The sequence below is a fragment of the Macrobrachium nipponense genome, chromosome 44 (genome assembly GCF_015104395.2).
Source record: "Macrobrachium nipponense isolate FS-2020 chromosome 44, ASM1510439v2, whole genome shotgun sequence".
In the NCBI taxonomy this organism is placed as follows: Eukaryota; Metazoa; Arthropoda; class Malacostraca; order Decapoda; family Palaemonidae; genus Macrobrachium; species Macrobrachium nipponense.
The window spans coordinates 13,013,175-13,033,474 of NC_087221.1; the positions used below are offsets into that span (position 1 = coordinate 13,013,175).

General features: G+C 43.6%; 2 protein-coding genes across 2 annotated transcripts in view; one reads left to right on the top strand and one right to left on the bottom strand.

Moving 5' to 3' along the window:
* LOC135203911 (rRNA methyltransferase 2, mitochondrial-like) overlaps positions 1–20,300 on the top strand; it is a 218,749-nt gene that overhangs the window by 50,248 nt on the left and 148,201 nt on the right. The window lies entirely within an intron of this gene.
* LOC135204375 (ribosomal RNA large subunit methyltransferase E-like) overlaps positions 18,133–20,300 on the bottom strand; it is a 59,569-nt gene continuing 57,401 nt past the window's right edge. Inside the window, exons 6-7 of the mRNA XM_064234601.1 lie at positions 18,527–18,667; positions 18,133–18,284 (exon numbers count right to left, since the gene is read on the bottom strand). Of these exons, the coding sequence (XP_064090671.1) occupies positions 18,138–18,284; positions 18,527–18,667 (288 nt within the window). The 3' untranslated portion in view covers positions 18,133–18,137. The remainder of the gene's footprint in view (positions 18,285–18,526; positions 18,668–20,300) is intronic.

The window sequence follows — 20,300 nt, forward strand, 5'->3', positions numbered from 1 at the left end:
GTCCGACCTCCAGGCCTGTTCAGGTCTGGGGTCCCGGGTCCACCAGTGCGTCGTGGGTAGGGCCTAATTTTGGGAGGCTGGCAATTTGACCTCTGTTCCGAGATCACGTCTCGCGGCCGACTGAGAGCGATACTGCTTGCTTTCGAATCACGGGGCTTCCAAAAACCGCCTCGAGCATTGCCTGAAAGGTGGTAAACACAACGCCAGCAAATTGGGAAGGAAAATAGGTCTTATTGTAGAAGTCCCTAAAATCCATCTCGAAGCCTAGCTACTCTTGTGACCTGCCTCTCTTACCCTAAGCTTCCGTCAGACCGGAAATATCATTCCTACGACATCCCCACTCTCCCAACAACAGTAGCTTCAGGAGACGGCATGGCTGCTACTTTTATAATTAAACATAACTAAAACTCTGCTGGGAAGGCGAGGCGTTCTATAGACGTAGCAGCTCCCCCTGTTAAGAAGGCATTCACTCCCTTTTCGGGCGTGAAGGTCTTGGCTTAAATAAGTTGATCGCCTCGACAACCCAGTTCTCCTACTCTAACTTGAAGTTTTTTGAGCAGCGATACGGCTGACTACAATGGCCTACCTAACTTATAGGCAAAGATGCTAAGTGTACTAACTTAATATAGTGATGTAGTCTAGCCTAATAAATAAATACAGGTTGTCTTGTGACGACAGTCTACTCTTACCTAGATAAGGTTACTTGAAAATTCTACTTGCTACTAACCTAATGCCCTGGTACTAAATCATTAGCTAACCTACTCAATACAGTTAAATGAAGACGCACTCATTCCAGAGTGTGGTACGCACAGCAGTAGTTCAGCGACGGAACTGTTTAAAATACATAATGAGAGGTAAATGATGCGTAGGGGATGATGAGTGGTTAATTTACCAGGAGGGAAATGCAATGAGGTAATTATATTTAAGTGAGGGTTAGTATTACAATGGCTAGGGGTTAGAGGGTTAGTGCTACTGGGCAGAGATCAGGCTGGCATACCTTCTCTGGGTAGGTGCCAGGATCATTCTGCAAATGAATGTGACCACTGTACCTCAGGCACAGGTGTCAAGGAGAGCATGTGGCTCTTGGGTTAGTTTGTTAATGATTGGTTACGTCTTCTTCTTCTTCTTCTTATTCCTCCAGGACCTGGCTATACCAGTCCTAGGAGTGACGGAGGCACCGACTCTGGGGAAAGGCCAGAAACGCCGGCAGGAGCTGAGGCAGCGGTAGCCTGAAGGATTTCAGGAGAACACCCTACTTCGGTCTCTGCAGCAACCGTCGTAGAGGTGGAACCTACTGCAGGGGAGGCCCTCACTCCGGCTGCTGCGGCAACCGTCGTGAGGGGAAACTCCAGGCTGACTCCTGGTCGGGCAGTTCCTGGTTTTCCAGAGGAGGTACAAAGGTAAGGTCTGCCGGAGGTTCATCCTCGGGCGACAGAGGTAAGGATGAAGAAGAAGGAACTAGTGATTGGCCATGGGCTGTGGTAAGCTCCATGCCTGTTGGAGGATCTCCTGTAGGAGGATCCTTGATAAGGTTAGGCGCCGGCGCTAGCTCGGGGCCAGACGCAGAGGTCAAGTTCGGTGGTGGCTCTACGTCCAGGCTGGACGGAGCTTGGCACTGCTCAGTGCTGCCAAGTGGCACTGGCAGAGAGTTGAGGTCGCCTGGACCTGTGACGGGTTACCGGAGGTGCAATACCTCTCAGCGTGCCCTTGGAAATGGGAGACAGAGGCTCCTGTCTCTTGTTGAAGGCTAGGCCTTGTGGAAAATGGACATGTCCGCTGCTGGTAGTTTGCTAGGGCACCTAGGCCAATTCGTGGAGTGCCCTATTACGTTGCAGGTTTTGCAACGGAACTGTGCAATATCAATCTCCCTCCTTGGTAGCGGGGAGACTGTTGGTGGACGTACTTCCTAGAGGAAGTAGAATTTCGATGACTCCTTGCTTTGGAGTGATTTGTTGTGGGGTTAGGACCCCTAGGCTTTTTGGAATGCGAGGGAGACTTCATGTCTTGCCCTAGGAGAAGGTCGTAACCTCCTGGAATGTAGCTTGCAACTGCAAGGGTACAAATTCTGGAAAAGTGAGGTCTGGTGACCCACTCATAATTGGACGGTTTGGAAGGATCAGTTTAAATGTGATTGATACCTTCAATGGGTGATCAATCGACGTCTATCAACGTTAGCCCCTCGGGGGATTCGGTCTTCCCGTATCAGGGAGATTTGAGCGCCAGAGTCGTCGTAGGCTCTGACGTGGCTGGGCTGATAATGGCTTTGGAGGGGTGCGAACGGTTTATAGGGCCCTTAGCTGGGGGTCCTAGAGAAGAAGGATTGGTGACGGCCATTGCGATGGCAGGAATATTAAAAATTTGCGCACCCTCCATAGTTGGCAGACATGTGACCCTTGCGGCCACAGTCTCGGCAGAACGTGTTCCAGAACCTCTTCCGTGGCACTGGATGATAAGACCGAGATGGCCCCACAGGTTGCGAATCTGTGGAGTCACCAAGGCTGGCAGGGTGCTCTGGCACAGGTGAAAACGTCCTCTGTTGGATCACCCTCGGAAACAAGTCCGGGGTCAAACTGTGTGGGCTTACCTCTTCCAAAGGGGAGGAGGTAGGCGGTAAAGTGGTAAGAGGCTGAGATGGTGCGGAAGAAACTTCGGGCTCTGACACTGGGTCAGGGCCAGGTTCGCAAATAGACAGGATGTCGGGGACATCGGAGGCACTAGCCTCTGAACCTAAAATTGAGGTGTGGTTATCTGGCAGGCTGCAGGTGTCCGGTGCACTTGGTAGTGGGAGCTGCGTCCAGGGGAGATACGGCTTTAGTAGATCTCGGCCCAATATCACCTGATAAACATCATGAAATTGGTCAACTACGCCCAGGCGACACAATGTGGTTTCCCTGGTCTCCTGGTCCAGAAAGGGCATTTCCACATTCAGAAGGACCGAAGGAACAGAATAGAGGTTACCGTCAATCCATTCAAACTGAATTTCTTCGTTCGTCTGGATTTTGGCACCCCTAGGCAATGCCTTTCTGGAAATAAGGGAGACCTGGGCTTCGGTGTCGGCCATGACTTGTACCCACGATAGGCCGTAGGAGACTGTTCATCAGGCAGGGCTACATGGTAGCCTTGGAGAAGTTCACCCTGGAAGCTCTCCTCCCTCCCAAGGTAGAGACCGACTTGGGCACTGGTCGGAATCCACAGCATGCCCACGCACACAATAAGTGGTGCAGAACCTCCGCAACCACCTCTTACCGGGAGTCCAGCTCATGGTCTGGGGCTTAGAAGCTAGCAGAGAGATTGCGTCATCTAGGAGAGCTAGCTCATGCTTTCTCTTTTCTTCTCTTTCCTTTCTCTCTGCTTCTCTGGCTATCCTCTCTGCTTCTCTCTTTTCTTCTCTTTATGCTTCTCCGCTTTCCTCTCTGCTTCTCTTTCTTCCTTTCCCTGCTGGCGCGCAGCAGCCTGCTGCGTCTTTATCCACTGGTCAAGGGCTGGTCCAGTGTAACCAGCCTCCCTGCCCAGAGTTATGAGGGCTCCGAGCTTATGAAATGATTTGCGTTTCAATATGAATTTTACAAAGACGCGTTTTACGTTAACAATTCTTGCAAGTGACTCTACTTTTAAGATTTACGTTAACTTTACGTAAGGACAAGTGAAAAATTACGGTAAGGATTTGAAAACGATGTTAGCAAACAATTGTAAATGAGGTTACGTTAAGTGAAATGAAATTTTCGCTCAGCGCGCGAGTGAGCGATGCGAGGTGGAACACGTGAGGCGAGAAGAGCGGGTTAGCACCACGGTGTGCTAGCATTGATGGCGAATCAGCTGATTCTCTGTAAATGCGAAGGTAATTTACAACACGAACTTTTAGTTTCTTATTAAAGGCGAATTACGTTAATTTCTCTGGCAGAACGATAGATACTAGTACCGAGATCGATATTATTTACGTTAAAACTTCGAGACTTACGTTACTTTGCTTAAATTGTTTAGATAAGGTTGAAAGAGGAAACAAACATGGCTGCCGCTGTGAATGAGACGAAAGGCTGGTTGAGACAAGCGCAGGCGCGAGAGAGCGCGAAGCTGAATTAGCCGAGAGGTAAGCGGTTACCAACATTGGAATGAAAACTAAGTTAAAAATGAATACCCTAACATATCACAGACAAAAAGAATTGTACACTTCTTTTGCCGTAACTATTAGTAAAACACTCCTAACTAGCTAGGCTTTCAAACACAGCAATAAACCCTGGCAAAGCACTTCCTAGTTTGATCTGGTCCTTTCTGGCATCTATCTGCACACGTGTTAGTGCTCCTACGACAACAATGCGATTTACAAAACAGAATTCGCTCGGCGCTCTGGCCGTTACAATAATAAGAATATTTCTACCTTCACATTTGTTTAACACACTTCTACAATAAAAATACTTAAACGTACCTTAAGCTAACATTGGTTATAGAATAATCATATTAATGAATGGAATACCTTACCGTGAGTCAGTGTGTCTTCTTTACCTGCAAGTGTGCTTGATTTACGCTTTGTAAAATAATTTACAGTTTACGTTTTACAACGGATAACGCGATTTACAAGCTTTTTTTTAAGCAAGCTAGGTTCATATCCTCGGCGAAGGTCGACAATGTTACGTATATAGGGCCTTGTGAGAGACTAGATACGTAAACGGAAGTAATTTAGGGATTTCAAGAGGGAATTGCTTGAACTTACCGTAAACTTTCTTTAGAGGGAAGGTCGCCAGAAAACTCAGCTCGTTACTTTAAAACTATTTATTTACAGAAAGGCCCGTGCTGGCCTGGAGAAAAGTTAAATGATATGGGCCCCCACGTTGGGGCTTATAGTCTCATTCAATTCAAGCTGATTTTCATTCACTTGGGTTAATGCACACTTGCGGGCAGAGACGGCACGTGACTCATGGAATCTTTATGCAATATTCTGTGTATCCTTGTAGAAGAATGCGGTCCGACCTCTGTTCAGGTCTGGGGTCCGGGTCCACCAGTGCGTCGTGGGTAGGCCTAATTTTGGGAGGCTGGCAATTTGACCTCTGTCCGAGATCACGTCTCGCGGCCGACTGAGAGCGATACTGCTTGCTTTCGAATCACGCGGGGCTTCCAAAAACCGCCTTGAGCATTGCCTGAAAGGTGGTAAACACAACGCCAGCAAATTGGGAAGGAAAATAGGTCTTATTGTAGAAGTCCCTAAAATCCATCTCGAAGCCTAGCTACTCTTGTGACCTGCCTCTCTTACCCTAAGCTTCCGTCAGACCGGAAATATCATTCCTACGACATCCCCACTCTCCCAACAACAGTAGCTTCAGGAGACGGCATGGCTGCTACTTTTATAATTAAACATAACTAAAACTCTGCTGGGAAGGCGAGGCGTTCTATAGACGTAGTCAATATATATATATATATATAATATATATATATATATATATATTATATATATATAGATATATATAAAGTGAATGTTTTTTATGTAAGTATGTTTGTAACTTTGTGCACTATAGAAACCAGAGTTGCTTGACCGATCTAAACAAAATTTGGCACTGCCATCATTTGAACCCAATTTAGATAATAGGGTAGGTTTCATATCCATACCCCCTTCCCCTCCCCCCATCCCCCTTCCCCATTCCCTTTGTAACTTATGTTGTAACTGCTTGACTGATCTAGACAAAATTTGGCACGTGGCCATTATTTGACCCAACTTAGATAATAGTGTAGGTTTCAAACTCTGTTCGTTGCATTACTTTCTCTGATTCTATTTTCTTTATCTTATGCTGTGTGCACTCATATGCTCATGCAATGATTTTGCGTTCTACAGATTCGCGTATTTTTCTCTGGACCAAATCTACCCATTATTTGCGGTGAATTTGCCTATTCGCGGGGTTTTCCCACGAAAAATAATCATTAATTAGTGTATTTTTATGTTATTTTCATGCCTAAATACATTTTTATGATACAAAAATAATTTACTAATTTTAAAATAATATTGATCAATACTGTATTAGTAAGTTTAATATGATTAAATTATATCACATAATAACAATAATGATTCTCTCTCTCTCTCTCTTACAGAGATGTATGCTTTTGTTGTATAATTAATGATTTACCAATTTCAAATATTAATATTAATGTAAAGAGCAATCACTTCAATAAAGAAAATACTACAGTGAATTAGTAAGTTTCATACATTCAACTTACCTGTCAGATATATACATAGCTATAGACTCCGTCGTTTCCCGACAGAATTTCAAATTTCGCGGCACTCGCTACAGTAGGTCAGGTGATCTACCGCCCTGCTCTGGGTGGCAGGGCTAGAACTATCCCGTTTTCTATCATAATCTCTCTGTCCGCCGGCTGTATCAACATTGTTGTTTACTTCCTCCTGGACTAGAATTCGTTTTTCGCAAAGCTTTTGATCATCTATCGCTGTCATTTGGTGACGTACTTGGATCGTTGTTTGGCATTCGCTCTCGTGGACTGATTTTTTTTGGACTTGTTTTTGGATTTTGTGAATATGTCTGATTCTAGTGTTAGTTTCAGAGTGTGTGTGAATGAGGGCTGTAAGTGAGGATTCCGAAAGCTTCGGTAGATCCTCACACTAGTTGTAGAGGTGTAGAATGGTTGAATGTTCAATTGAGAATACGTGTAATGAGTGCGAGAATCTGAGTGCACAAGAGTGGAAGAATCTAGCTTCTTACTTGAAGAAGTTAGAGCAGAGATAGAGAGAGGAAGAAAAACCCATAGAAGGTCTGCCTCTCATGATCTACTTTCTAGCTCTGTAGCTTCTTCCTATTATGATAATGAACATTCTGTTTCAGCCCGTTCACAAATGGCTAATACCCTCTAGTTCGGCTTCGGGAAATAGCAGAACTTAGAGCTTCCCTTCAGAAAATGCAGGAAAAAGTCGCAGCATTGGAAGGTAAGCAAAGTGAATGTGACAGTGATATTAGTGTCCCCAGTGTAGTGGAGGGGGCGTCTGGTCGTCTCTGCGACGCTCCCAGGCCTAGACCTCTTCCAAGCTCCCTGGCCCGGAGGGAGAAGGAAAGTCGAAAGCCGTACTGGGGGTTGTGGAGAATCCCCAACGATCAGGCGTCCCTTCGGCAGAATCGATCGTATCGACTGCGTAAAGACCGCTATAAGAGGGTCCTACGAGAGTGCTTTTCGTCGTCGAGTTTCGCCTTCTCCGAGAAGAGGGTGGAAGGAGTCGAATCTTTCCCGTCCTTTGAAGAGGAGTATGCAAGAGCCTGCCAGGCGCCAGGCGCCTGCGGAACATGAGATCAATTCGAGTCCCGAGCGCTTCTCAGAAGGAGGAGCGCCTTCGGTAGTACAGAGGGCGAGAATACGGTCAGACTCTGAGAATGGAGGAGATCCTAGAGCGCCTTCCAGATCTCCCTCTCCTAAATCGGAAGATTCCTCAACCAAGAAAATCTTGAAGAATATGCAAGAGCAATTAGCCTTGCTAGTAGGAACTCGTTATAAGGGGGCCTACTCGTAAGAAGGATGATAGCTTCCTATTAAAAGATCGAAAGAACTATCTCCTGCCAGGCGCGACGCATCCCTCATGGGAGTTGTCGCTCAGGCGGCCATCTCTGGGGTGGGGGGGGCGGTGCGCTAGACAGGCGAGAGGAGGTAGGAAAGGAAGCTACTCCTGTCAAGAGTAGGGCGCCAACCAGAAGCCAGACTCCGAGTAGGCGTAATGAGCCAGGACAACATTCAAGATCTTCAATCAAGCACCAAGAGCTGGATGAGAGGAAGATCCTGTTAGGAGTAGAGCACTTATAAGACGGAAAGCTCCTACTAAACATCAGACGGATACTCCTCCCAAGCACCAGGAGTATTCTGAACTAGTTACTCCTCCCAGGCGCCAGGAGTATTACGAAGCTTATACTCCTCCCAGGCGCCAGGAATATGCGGAACTTAATACTCCTACCACGCGCCAGGAGTATTATGAACAGAATGCGCCTACTAAAAGCCAGGAGCATTCGAGGCGCTTTGCGCCTGCAGGCGCCAGGCGCCTGCGGAAAGCCAGGAGTATTCGAGGCGCTCTGCGCCTGCCATAGGCGCCAGGCGCCTGATGAAAATGCGCCTGCCAGGCGCCTGGCGCCTGATGAATATCGCCTGCCAGGCGCGGCGCTGATGAAAAGCCTGCCAGCCATGCGCCGCGAAAAGTGAACCTGACACTCGTAAGAGAGTAAGAGAGGAGTCAGTAGAAAGGAGAGAACCTTCTCCTTCCGAGGTCTCTTAACCCAGAAGATGCCTCGGAGGACGAAATGAAAGGATCTTCTAATTATAAAGTCCTTTCGTCCCTGCTGTTGGAGGAATATGGAGACTCTTTGACACCAGCTGCTCCTCCTTCGCCACGTTCGCAGTTTTCGAGCACGAAACCACTCAAGTCCTCCTCTTTCCTCAAAATGAAGCCTGCCATTTCTATGAGGAGAGCGCTACAATCTCTTGACTCCTGGTTCAAGAAGAAGAAGGAGTTAGGAAGGACGGTCTTTTGTATGCCTCCCGTCAAACTTACAGGAAGGAGAGGAATTTGGTACGAAACGGGAGAGGATATAGGATTGTCTCTGTCCGTTCAGCCGAATCAGATTTCTCGAGTTTGGTGGATTCGTCTAGAAGGCCACGCCTTGAATGCAGCAAAGGTTACATGGGGGCTTTCGGAAACGGACCACCTCATCAAGAGTCTATTTCGCACCCTAGAAGTTTTTAACTTCTTAGATTGGTCCCTTGGGGTTCTGGCCAAGAAATCTCAAGAAAATGAACAACTCGACCCAGAAACCCTGAATTGCATCCTAGCCTGCATTGATAAGGCTGTTCAGGATGGATCAGCTGAGGTATGCTCGCTATATGGTGCAGGAGTGTTAAAGAAAAGAGCGGTGCACAGTGCTTTCCTCACAAAGGCCGTCTCGCATTCGCAGAGAGCCGCCTTATTGTTTGCGCCTCTCTCTGAACACCTTTTTCCATCGCAGTTGGTGAAGGACATCGCGCATTCTCTGACGGAAAAGGCCACCCAGGATCTCCTTAGACAATCATCAAGGAAGAGTAGGCCTGTGGCTAGTGAGGAGAAGAAAGTGGCTCACCCAGCTCAGAAACAGCCCTTTCGAGGAGGTCTTCCAACTAGACCGATCGCCAGAAGGAAGTCAACCGATAAGAGGGGTAGGTCTTCCTTCCCGTGCCTTTAAGAAGGGAAGTGAGAGTTCCGTCCTCCAGACACCGTAGGAGCCAGGCTACAGTATTTTGTGAAAGCCTGGGAAGACTTAGGAGCCAACACTTGGACGATGTCGATCATCAAGAAGGGGTATCGCATCCCATTCAAGGACATTCCTCCCTTGACAACATCTCCGAGGGAATTGTCCGCCAGATACAGGGACCAGATGATGACGGACACTCTTCGGCAAATGGTGGAACAGATGTGGGAAAAAAGGGCAATAGAACTTGTACTGGATTGCAACTCCCCGGGGTTTTACAACCGCTTGTTTTTTTTTCTTGTAACAAAAGCCTCTGGGGGGATGGAGACCGCCGGTACTGGACGTAAGTGCGCTGAACAAATTTGTCGAACAACAGAAGTTCAGCATGGAAAACGTCTGCCTCAGTCCTTGCAGCACTACGGCAAGGGGATTTGGATGGTGGTCCCATAGACTTTCAGGACGCATACTTCCACATCCCGATCCACCATTCGTCGAGGAAGTACCTTCGATTTATGTTCGAAGGCAGAAATTATCAGTTCAGGGCCCTGTGTTTCGGCCTGTCCACGGCTCCTCAAGTCTTCACAGACGTGATGAAAAATGTAGCGAGACACCTACACTTGAAAGGGATAAATGTCTCAATGTACCTGGACGACTGGCTCATCAGAGCCAGTCTCAAAAGCAGTGTTTGGAGGACCTGTTAATAACACTGGAGTTGACAAAGTCTTTGGGACTGATCGTGAACCTCGAGAAGTCTCAGATGATCCCCAGCCAGAACGTGGTTTATCTGGGGATTCAGATGGATTCTCGGGTTTTCGAGCTTTTCCATCGCAAGAAAGACTAAAGAAAGGCTGTGCCACAGTATCGAACTTTCTAGGGAAAGAGCGCACTTCGGCGAGGGAATGGCTGAGCCTTCTGGGAACCCTTTCCTCGCTCGACATTCTTTCTCCTAGGGAGATTACATCTTCGACCGCTTCAGTTCTTCCTAAGAAGAAGTTGGAGTTGGAAGACAGGTCAGCTATCGGATACGTTTCCAATATCGGAAGAAATAAAACACCATTTGAAGTGGTGGTTGCTTCCACTAAAGAAAACAAAGGAGTGTCCCTGCAAGTACGGAACCCAAGCCTGACATTGTTTTCAGACGCCTCGGAGGCGGGCTGGGGTGCAACATTGGGACCCAGAGAAGTGCAGGCACCTGGTCCGGCGGCAGAACAGGTGTCATGGCACATAAATTGCAAAGAGCTCTTAGCAATTCACCTGGCGCTAAAGAGCTTCGAACACTTAGTCAGAGACAAAGTCGTGCAGATAAATTCGGACAATACGACAGCTCTGGCTTATGTCAAGAAGCAAGGAGGGACGCACTCTTTTGCTCTGTACGAGCTGGCACGGGATCTACGATTTGGGGCGAACCAAAGGAATGTAATTCTTCTAACAAGGTTTGTTCAAGGGGAGAGGAATGTGAGAGCGGACAGACTGAGCAGGAGATTCCAGGTCCTTCCCACAGAATGGACACTCCACTCAGAAGTCTGTCAGAGCCTGTGGCGCCTTTGGGGGAAGCCTCAAATAGATCTTTTCGCCACATTCCTCTCCAAAAGGATAGATACATTTTGTGCCCTGGTGGAGGATCCCCGAGCTTATGCAACAGACGCCTTTCTCCTGGACTGGTCAGGAATAGACGTTTACGCGTTTCCCCCGTTCAAGATTCTGGGGTGGGGGAAGTAGTCAGAAAATTCGTGGCATCCGAAGGAACCAAGATGACTCTGATCGTCCGTATTGGCCAGCTCAAATCTGGTTCACAGAGGTGATGGAACAATGGACAGTGGACTTCCCCAGATCTCTTCCAAACAGAATAGATCTGCTCAAACAACCCCACTTCGAGAGGTACATCAAAATCTACCCGCTCTGCTCTGACTGCCTTTCGACTATCGAAAGACTCGTCAGAGCGAGAGGGTTTTCTCGCCAGGCAGCAAATGCAATTGCTAGAGCCCGCAGATCATCTACGAGACGAGTGTACCAATCGAAGTGGGAAGTTTTCAGAAACTGGTGTAGGTCGAAGAAGCTGTCCTCTTCCAGTACCTCTGTGACCGAAATTGCAGATTTCCTTCTGTTTCTTAGACAAGAGTCGCATCTCTCGGTACCAACTATTAAGGGGTACAGGAGTATGCTCTCAGCAGTCTTTAGAAACAGAGGATTAGATCTAACGGAATGACAAGGATTTGCACGACCTCATTCGTTCATTCGAAACATCTAAATCACGCGAAACCTAAGGTTCCAATCTGGAACTTAGATGTGGTTCTTAAATTTCTTTCATCAGATGAATTCGAACCAACTTCACACTGCTTCGTTCCGTAATATCACGAGAAAGTGTTTGTTTCTGATGTCTCTTGCAACGGCAAAAGAATCAGTGAGTTGCACGCCCTTGATCAAGAGTTGGCTTCAAAGGAGACTCAGCAATTTGTTCATTTCAGTCCCTTTTTCTGGCCAAAAATGAAAACCCTTCGAATCCCTGGCCCAGGAGCTTCGAAGTTAAAGGACTTTCTAGCTTGGTGGGCAGAGAGGCAGAAAGATCCCTGTGCCAGTTAGAGCTCTAAAATTTTATCTGGACAGGAGAAGCAGTTGGGGGGTTCGCAGAAAAGTCTTTGGTGCTCAGTGAAAGACCCCAAGAGAGCAATGTCTAAGAACGCATTAGCCTTCTTTGTGAGAAGTGTTATCACAGAAGCTCATAAGAAGTGTCCAGATGATTCGTTTAATCTCCTAAGAGTGGGAGCCCACGAAGTTAGAGCAATCGCAACCTCGGTGGCGTTCCAAAGAAATATGTCACTAAAGAACATTTTGGATACAACTTATTGGAGATGCACTCTGTGTTTGCATCCCATTATTTAAAAGACGTACGAGTTACGTATGATAAATGCTTTTCGTTAGGTCCGTTTGTGTCAGCACAGACGGTTCTGGGTAAAGGAGAAAGCACCAATCCTTAAAATTATGTACGTAACCCTCTTGTCGGATGTGTTCTCGGGTTTTCGGTGGATGGGATGTCAGTTGTCGCACAGGCGGCCTTCACTTCTCTTTATTTGAAAATCGAGTGACATCTGACTATTAGAGGGGTACAAAAATTTGTTATTTTTGTATGTATGATTTTCGAGTTTGTGGTTGTTTGCAAAGAGTTTGGGGATAACTCTAGGCAATCTTAGAACTAACACGGGTTAGGATCGGGTGATCGGGATTGGTTGTGTGCTCCTTAAATTAGTGGCGTGTTGTCATATAAGCGGATGTGCTCCATTGACAAACGCCATTTAGGATTCTGTCGAGTAAGTGGAAGAGACCCATCGACAGATCCACAAGAATTCTTGGCCACAGATCACTATCTCGCTAAGGTTCTTGAGATGAAGCAGACTCCTAGGCAGTAGCCACGAAGTCTTCCATCTAAGAAGGTAGGAACTAAGGTTTATTTATACCTACAACATATGTTGTTTACCTGTCTAGTCAGTTAGTTAGCTGTCTCTTGCCCTCCACCAAAGGGTGTCAATCAGCTATGTATATATCTGACAGGTAAGTTGAATGTATGAAATGACATTGTTATGATACAATAAAGTTTCATACATACTTACCTGGGCAGAGATAATACAATTGAAGACCACCCAGAGCCTCCCCGCAGGAGACAGGTGGAAGAGAGATTATGATTAGAAAACGGGAATAGTTCCTAGCCCTGCCACCCAGAGCAGGGCGGTAGATCACCTGACCTACCTGTAGCGAGTGCCGCGAAATTTGAAATTCTGTCGGGAACGACGGAGTCTATAGCTATGTATATATCTGCCAGGTAAGTATGTATGAAACTTTATTGTATCATAACAATGTCATATTTTAGTTTATAAATTTTAAAAAGTTATGTAAGAATAAAGGAAATCCCAGTCTTCACTGCATCTTCTTTCGAACTCCAGGTCCCTCTTTCTCTCTTTACTGAGATGAGAGATTTTTATGGTACATGTATGTATAATATGTTTATTAATATTTTCCAATGATAATAGTAATAATAATAATAATGGTGATGATGATAAGAATAATAATAATAATAATAATAATAATAATAACTGTAATTACAAAAATCATATGTGAAAGTATTTTGAAAATACTACAATAATCTTTCCATTTCTCTCTCTCTCTCTCTCTCTCTCTCTCTCTCTCTCTCTCTCTCTCTCTCTCTCTCTCTCTCTCTTACAGTGATGTATGTTTTTTGGATGATAAATGATTTACTAATTTTCAAATATCAATATTAATGTAAACAGCAATAATATCAATTCATTAAAGAAAATACTAAAGTGAATTAGCAAGATTTTAGTTTACAAATAAAAAAAATTATGTAAGAATGAAAGAAAATGCATTTTATCCCGCATCTTGTCTTTGAACTCCACGTAGCCAAGCTGAGATGGCTGGGGTCCAACAGCTGTCAAATATATCGAGTAATGTGTCAGGAGGGGGAGTGTGTGTTGCCCACTCAGGATCATGTAAATTCTTTCTCTCTCTCTTTTACTGAGATGAGAGAATTTCTATGGTACATGTGTATGTTTATTAATATTTTTGCATAATAATAATAGTAATATAACTAATTTCAAAATTCATATGTGATAGTATTTTAAAGAAATGCAATAATCTATCCATTTCACTCTTTTTAAATAAGGATAACCCTCACTCTCTCTTTCTTGCCACACGAGATACATATGTCCTAGTGGTAACTCTCGCCCTCTGTTTGGGCTGGAAGTGTATGTATAAGTATTAACTCTTTTTCAGGAAGCCAAAGCCAAGTGGAAAACCATCTTCAGAGTCAGATTCCTGTCTGCTGATCGACGCAGAGGTTCAAATGGAGCTCAAGTGAGACTACTCAGGACCAGAGTCAGGTCCCACATCGGAGATTTGAGTTCTCTTGGTGAACAGGATTATTCAAAACTCCTGAACAACAATGAGATTTCCCAGGATGAAGAGATGTCCACGCCCTTCAGGAGCAGAACAAACCCCAAGGCAGCCCTGTAGCCTCTGACAGCTGAGACGGAAAGACCTTTCTCATCCCTGATATCAAGAAATCCGCTATCCGCTGAACCGGAGTTCCGAGTGGAGAGAAACCCCGGCGATGACACCAATCACTTTAGATGGTCCACTTGCCCTAGCAAACTGCTGACAAAGATCTCCTGAGATAGCTGGACATCTGGCCCACAGCTTTGTGAGAAAGCCTCTTGCTTACTCACAGGAGATAGTTGATAAGTCTCCAGCCATGAAGAGATAGGGACTCTACCGACTGGTGAAACCTTTCCACATGAGGCTGGCAAAGGAAGTGGCGCCATGGGAGAATTTCTCTCGGAACCCCTGAGAGCCGAGACAGAAGGTCCAGGAACTACTCTGCCTGGGCCACAGAGGTCATCCTGAGATTTCAAGAGCTCATTACTCTATTCAGGACCTGACGGATCAGGCAATACAGAGGGAAGATGTACATCATGAGGTTGTCCCAAGGATGCTGTAGAGTGTCCTCTGCCAAAGCAAGAGGGTTTGGGACCACCGAAAAGTAGACCCCCAGCTTTCCGTTGAAGCGAGTGGCAAAGAGGTCTAACATGGGTCTTCCCCAAAGGTCCCCAAAGGTGAAACAGCCTGTCCGCCGCATCCTGATGCAGAGACCAACCTGTACCTAGGACCATACGGTGCCTTTAGAGAAACATACTCTAAAACTGTACAAATTTACTCTGGACAATTATTACAGTTCAAATATCTACCACTGATATTTGAGTTGTGTAAATACATATTTATTTCAAGACTTCTTGCGGAACCCCTGATGATGGCATGAGGAACCCTGATTGGAATTCGCTGGTTTAACCCATGTGAGCAACTAGTTCAGCCCTTCTCTCTCTCTCTCTCTCTCTGTTACTGGTTGGAAGTAGCAAATCACACAGCAACGTATAAATAAAGGATGTTACCTCAATGCTGACTGGCTCGTCGCACGACACACAATTGGTTACAAGGAATAGAAGAGCCAATCACAGAGCAGGGTTTACCGCTACTATGTAGTTGTTGATTGGCTTGTAGCTCTTGATACTTTTTGAGGGAGTTTCACCTCCTTTTTTCTAGTTCAGTGTTCCAATGTTTGCTGATACTGTGTATTCTTATCACCTAGTTTTGTGAATTAATCTTTATTTTCCTTTGTGTACGTACTGTCAATAGTGTACTAAATTTGTCTTTTTATCTGCATAAGTATTTCTCTCTCTCTCTCTCTCTCAGGGGTAACTTGATTAGTTTTCACAAGTATATGTGAGCCATATATTTTTAAGGATAAAAATGTAAGATAACTTTGCAATTATATCAAAGTGTTTTATAGGATAATAATGTAAGGTATATTTTTGTTTGAACTATTAAAATAAGCTGTTATAAGCATTTTAGTTAAAGGTATGTAATAATGTAAGGTATATTTTTGTTTGAACTATTAAAATAAGCTGTTATAAGCATTTTAGCTTAAGGTATGTACTCAGTCCACTCCTCTCTCTCTCTCTCTCTCTCTCTCTCCATGACGACAGCTATTGGCTGAAAAGAGCCAATCACTTAGTAGGGTATTACATACATATAAGCGTTTATAGAGAGGGGTTCTAATGTATTGTGGATTTCCACTAATTGGGGGGATTATGGTTGATTGCATGTTCAATAATACAGGCAGCCCCTGGTTATTAGCTGGGGTTTTTTCAGCAATTTAAGGGCATTATCAGAGCTGAAAATCGTTTATTTTTTTGTTATCGATGCCAATAAGCGGAAATCAGAACTGAAAACTGCCAATTTTCATTGCTAGTTAAGCGCCATAAAACTGGATCACCGATCACAGAGGCCACCAATAATAATCAGGGACTGCCTTTACCTAGCCATCAGTCCTGCAGTGCAGAAGTTCCTGTCTCGGCAGCATCAACCTGCTCAGCAGTAACACATTGTTCTGGTTCATCTATCACCATTGTAAATTTGGTCTGTCAGGGGTGGCTTCACTTCCACACCCTTTAGGGGATGAAGATTAAGGGGTCTCCAGCAACAAACTCAACTCTCTCTCATCTTCCTCTGTTGGAGGAAGTGAGGAAAGAGGTAGCTAGATGAAAGGAACCTCTCATTAGGAATGCAAGTGGACACTCTCCCTGCCAAGGTACTCATCTTTCGGACACATCTGCTAGGGATAGAATACACACTAAAGAATTTAAACAAGAGTGTGGAACCAGAACAACAGACACCACCACATCAGTGGCCTGAAACTCTGGGAGGCTTGTTTAGCCTAGTGGGAGTTTCAGGTCTAAATAGTGGGACACTCTGTGCTGTTGATGAGCAAAAGCACTACAGTAATAGCACATGGCAATAAGCAGTGAGGAGTGATGTCCTTCCAACTGCAAGGCTGACAGTGCAGGTGAATGAGTGGGCAGTAGCACAATTAGTGGAGCTGTCAGCCAGGTACATTCTGGGGGTCTTGGATGGGCTGGCAGACAAGCTCAGTCATCAGTGTTGATAGGACAAAGTTCCTACACCAAACATTACAGAGAGACTGAATTATGGAGAATCCCAGCCATGAGCTCTCTGTAGCTGGTACAACAGAAGTTACCAGAGGAATGCTCATTTATGCTGAGCCCGAGAAGAGTCTACTTAAGACTCAGAGGTCTGGAAAAACTAAACCCTATTAATAATAATGGACTGTGGGTTTTGATGGAGAACATTTTTCCAGCAACCAGGGGGTTATCTTAGAGGCTTAAGCTTTCTTCTCTGTTTTTGTCTGACTCATTAGGTCATCAACAGGCTTTGATCACCTTGAACTTCAGTTTGACTCTGGTGGTGTCCAGTGACCACACACTAAGTGGGTCCTGGTCCTGCTGGCTCTATTTTATGAGAAGAGTCCCCCATGGCACAGCCTTCTGTGCCAGCTGCATGTGAGAGGGATCACCAGATGGTGGCCACAGGTGATGGCACTCCATGCCTGAAGACTCTCCAGTATCTCCTGCGAGCGTATGTTTTTTCTCGATGCATAAAAAGATGCCTGGATACTTGCAGAATATTCAGCAGCTGTGTACCAAGGGAAATGAACCTTCTGCTGTTGGTGTAGTGGACAGGGTATCTCTCCAATCAGGGCTTCTATGCAGCAGATAACAGACTTTCTCATCCTTTTCTACTGTGAGAAACTTCTCTTTGACTTGGCCATTAAGGGTAACAGAGTTGCCCTTGGCCGAGTCCTTTGGTTGAATGAAATTGATATCTCTAATATGAATGAAAGTGGATTTTTATTTGAGCTGCAATAAGCCCTGCATTTGCTTTCACGTAAGAGATTATAATTTTTTGCTTATGTAAGGATCTGGTTAAATCATAGTTGCTTTTTCAAGTCACCCTCAAATAACAGCATACAAAAATAACAAATGATAATGATGCGTTTCATGTACAAATATCCTCAACTCATACCCCAATTTATCTTATTTTTCCATTTACAGTATTGGTTTCACCATTATAGAAGTAGTGTTTGCTAGGCCACCTGTTACCATGATGCATTGTCTTGATAACTTTATTGAAATAATTTGAACTGAATGATAAATGCAAATTAGTTTAGGCTAGAAATGATATAGTATTAGGTATTAGTGTTACCTAGTACATATCTTGAAAGGTTTTGATGTAGTCTATAGAGTCTGTTCCTTATCAGGACAGACCCCTAAGAGCATCTGGTATGCTGAAGGGCTACTGTATTATGCTGAAATGTTTTTTTATATTACATAGAATGTTAATTTCAGCCATTTTCTTCAATATTTTCCTACCATGCATTATCAAGCTCTTGTAGGTCAATTCTATTTTGGATCAAGAGCTGACTGTAGTGACAGGTGAATTCATAAATACAACTTCAGTTAAATTCCATAAAAATCAATATTTTATTGTAAGAACTATTTATTTAAATATTATTAAAACTAGTTATGTACCAATTCCCTGGAAATTTTTGCCCAATAAAAATTTTTCTGAAGAATCTTTTCGACTAGCATTAGGCTTGATAACCTTGACACTGCCATAATACCTCTCCATGTCACTTTTAAGCTTCATGTCTCTACTTCCATCCCAAACCTGTAAGAAGAATGGTTGCTGTTAGATTTAAGTTGGCCTTGTGCTAGTAGTATACACTCTTGGCTCTTAAACACAATCACATGATGCATGTATAACTACAAATAATAAGTTTTGAAACAAATGGTCAAAATGGTAATCTCTGCCCATAACCTGGGAGTAATCTAATATCACTTATAATACATGGAAAGTTACACAAAAGATAAATAAAGGATACACGTATGGAAGAATGGTCTTACACTTGCCTTACACAAGAAAGATGCTTTTAAAGCAGAATGCTGCACTGCAAAATTCAATGCTGAATATGCTAGATCTATGATATTTTCATGATCCATTGCTCGCGTGCCACTTGCATTAGGAGCCATGTCAGAGAGCACCACATTAACCTGAAACAAAATAAATGTCAATTTTCTTTACCTCAACCACGATAAGAACTGAAAGGTGAGGCTTGTGGTTAACCCTGTTGATATTACAGTACGTCCGTGTTAAGGCCACAACCAACCGAATTGAGGGAAAATCCACGTTAAGTTGGTATCCCTTCTAAAAACGCTTGTAACTGGCTATTTTAATAGTTCAAACACCAAAGACCCCCTAGAAATGCTTATAACTGCTTGTTTTAATCATTCAAACAATATACCCTCAACTATCATCTTGACACCTAAAACCCCTTAATACAATTTCAGTCATCTTACAACATTACCCTTAAAGATATATGGCTTACAACTACGTACATGTGAAACTAATCAAATTAACCCCTATATTCAGGCAGAGCTATTTTATCTCATACAATAGGTATTGAAGGTGTCCCATTTTCTTTTTCACATTAAATACTGTGCTACTTAACTTATACAGTGGACCCCACGTATTCATGCTCTCAGGATTTGCAGACTCACTCATTAGCAGATTTTTCTTTGGAACTATCTAAAAATTAGGTTTCTCTGTGGAATGTATTATTATATGCTGTTACTTTCGTAACGCATATTTCCTCTCTATAAATGTTGGAAAGTGTTTGCAATATTTTCAGATTCCTTATTTAGCTTAGAGTTATAGTATGTTCTAAAAATGCATGTTCAGATTTTGCATAACAAAATTTAAAAGTTAAGATAATGTAGAATGTGAAAAGAGAGAGAAATTTTTGCATTGTACATTAGCCGCGAGCCATATTTGATAATACAGTAATGTAAAGATTTTATACTTCGTGATTGGTTACTCGTAAATTTTGGATTTCGGATTTCTTAAGTTATTTAATATTACTTAGTGCTTATTGTGGAAACTGAACAAACATTGTACAAATAAAGGTATAAGCCACGAAGGAAAAATAAACAATGGAGTTTCAGCAAGATCTGTCGACTCAATGTCCTTTATCTGCTGAGTAAAGGATGTTGAGTCGAAAGATCTTCATGGCTTATACCTTAATTTATGGATTTATCACCTTCCAAACTTTCGTGATTCAGTTATACAAACATTGTACAAGTGTGTAATGGCGCCTTTTCTTTTTTTAAACATTGTGAGGAACTAGCTGCAGCAGAAAATTGGTACCTAGGTGGTAATGTGTTATTACAAGGTTTATTAGTTGCAACTAATAGTTACAGTGGTTTGATGAAACAATGTAAATGTTTACACATTGCAAATTTTTATGTTTTGTGTTTGTTTCATTTGAAGTGATTTTTTGTGTATTTATCCCTTTCCTTACTGAAGTGATTTTTTGTGCATTTAACCATTTTTCTTATTGAAGTAATTTTTTGTGCATTTATCCATTTTCTTATTGAAGTGCATTTTTTCTGTGTAATTAGTAGTTTTTGCAATCTTGGTATTTTCCACATTTTTCTGTGTTTTCATTTGTATTCACAACTTAATTGTTTTCAATAATTAGTCGTTGAATATTTAATTGAATTTAACACTTATGAATTAATTTGCATTTACTTAGAATTCTATTCAAGTTTCATTGTTGTTTAGCACTTGTGAATAATGTCCAAATTTTAGTTATTTCCTAACACTTTTAAATTTTGATTGAATTAA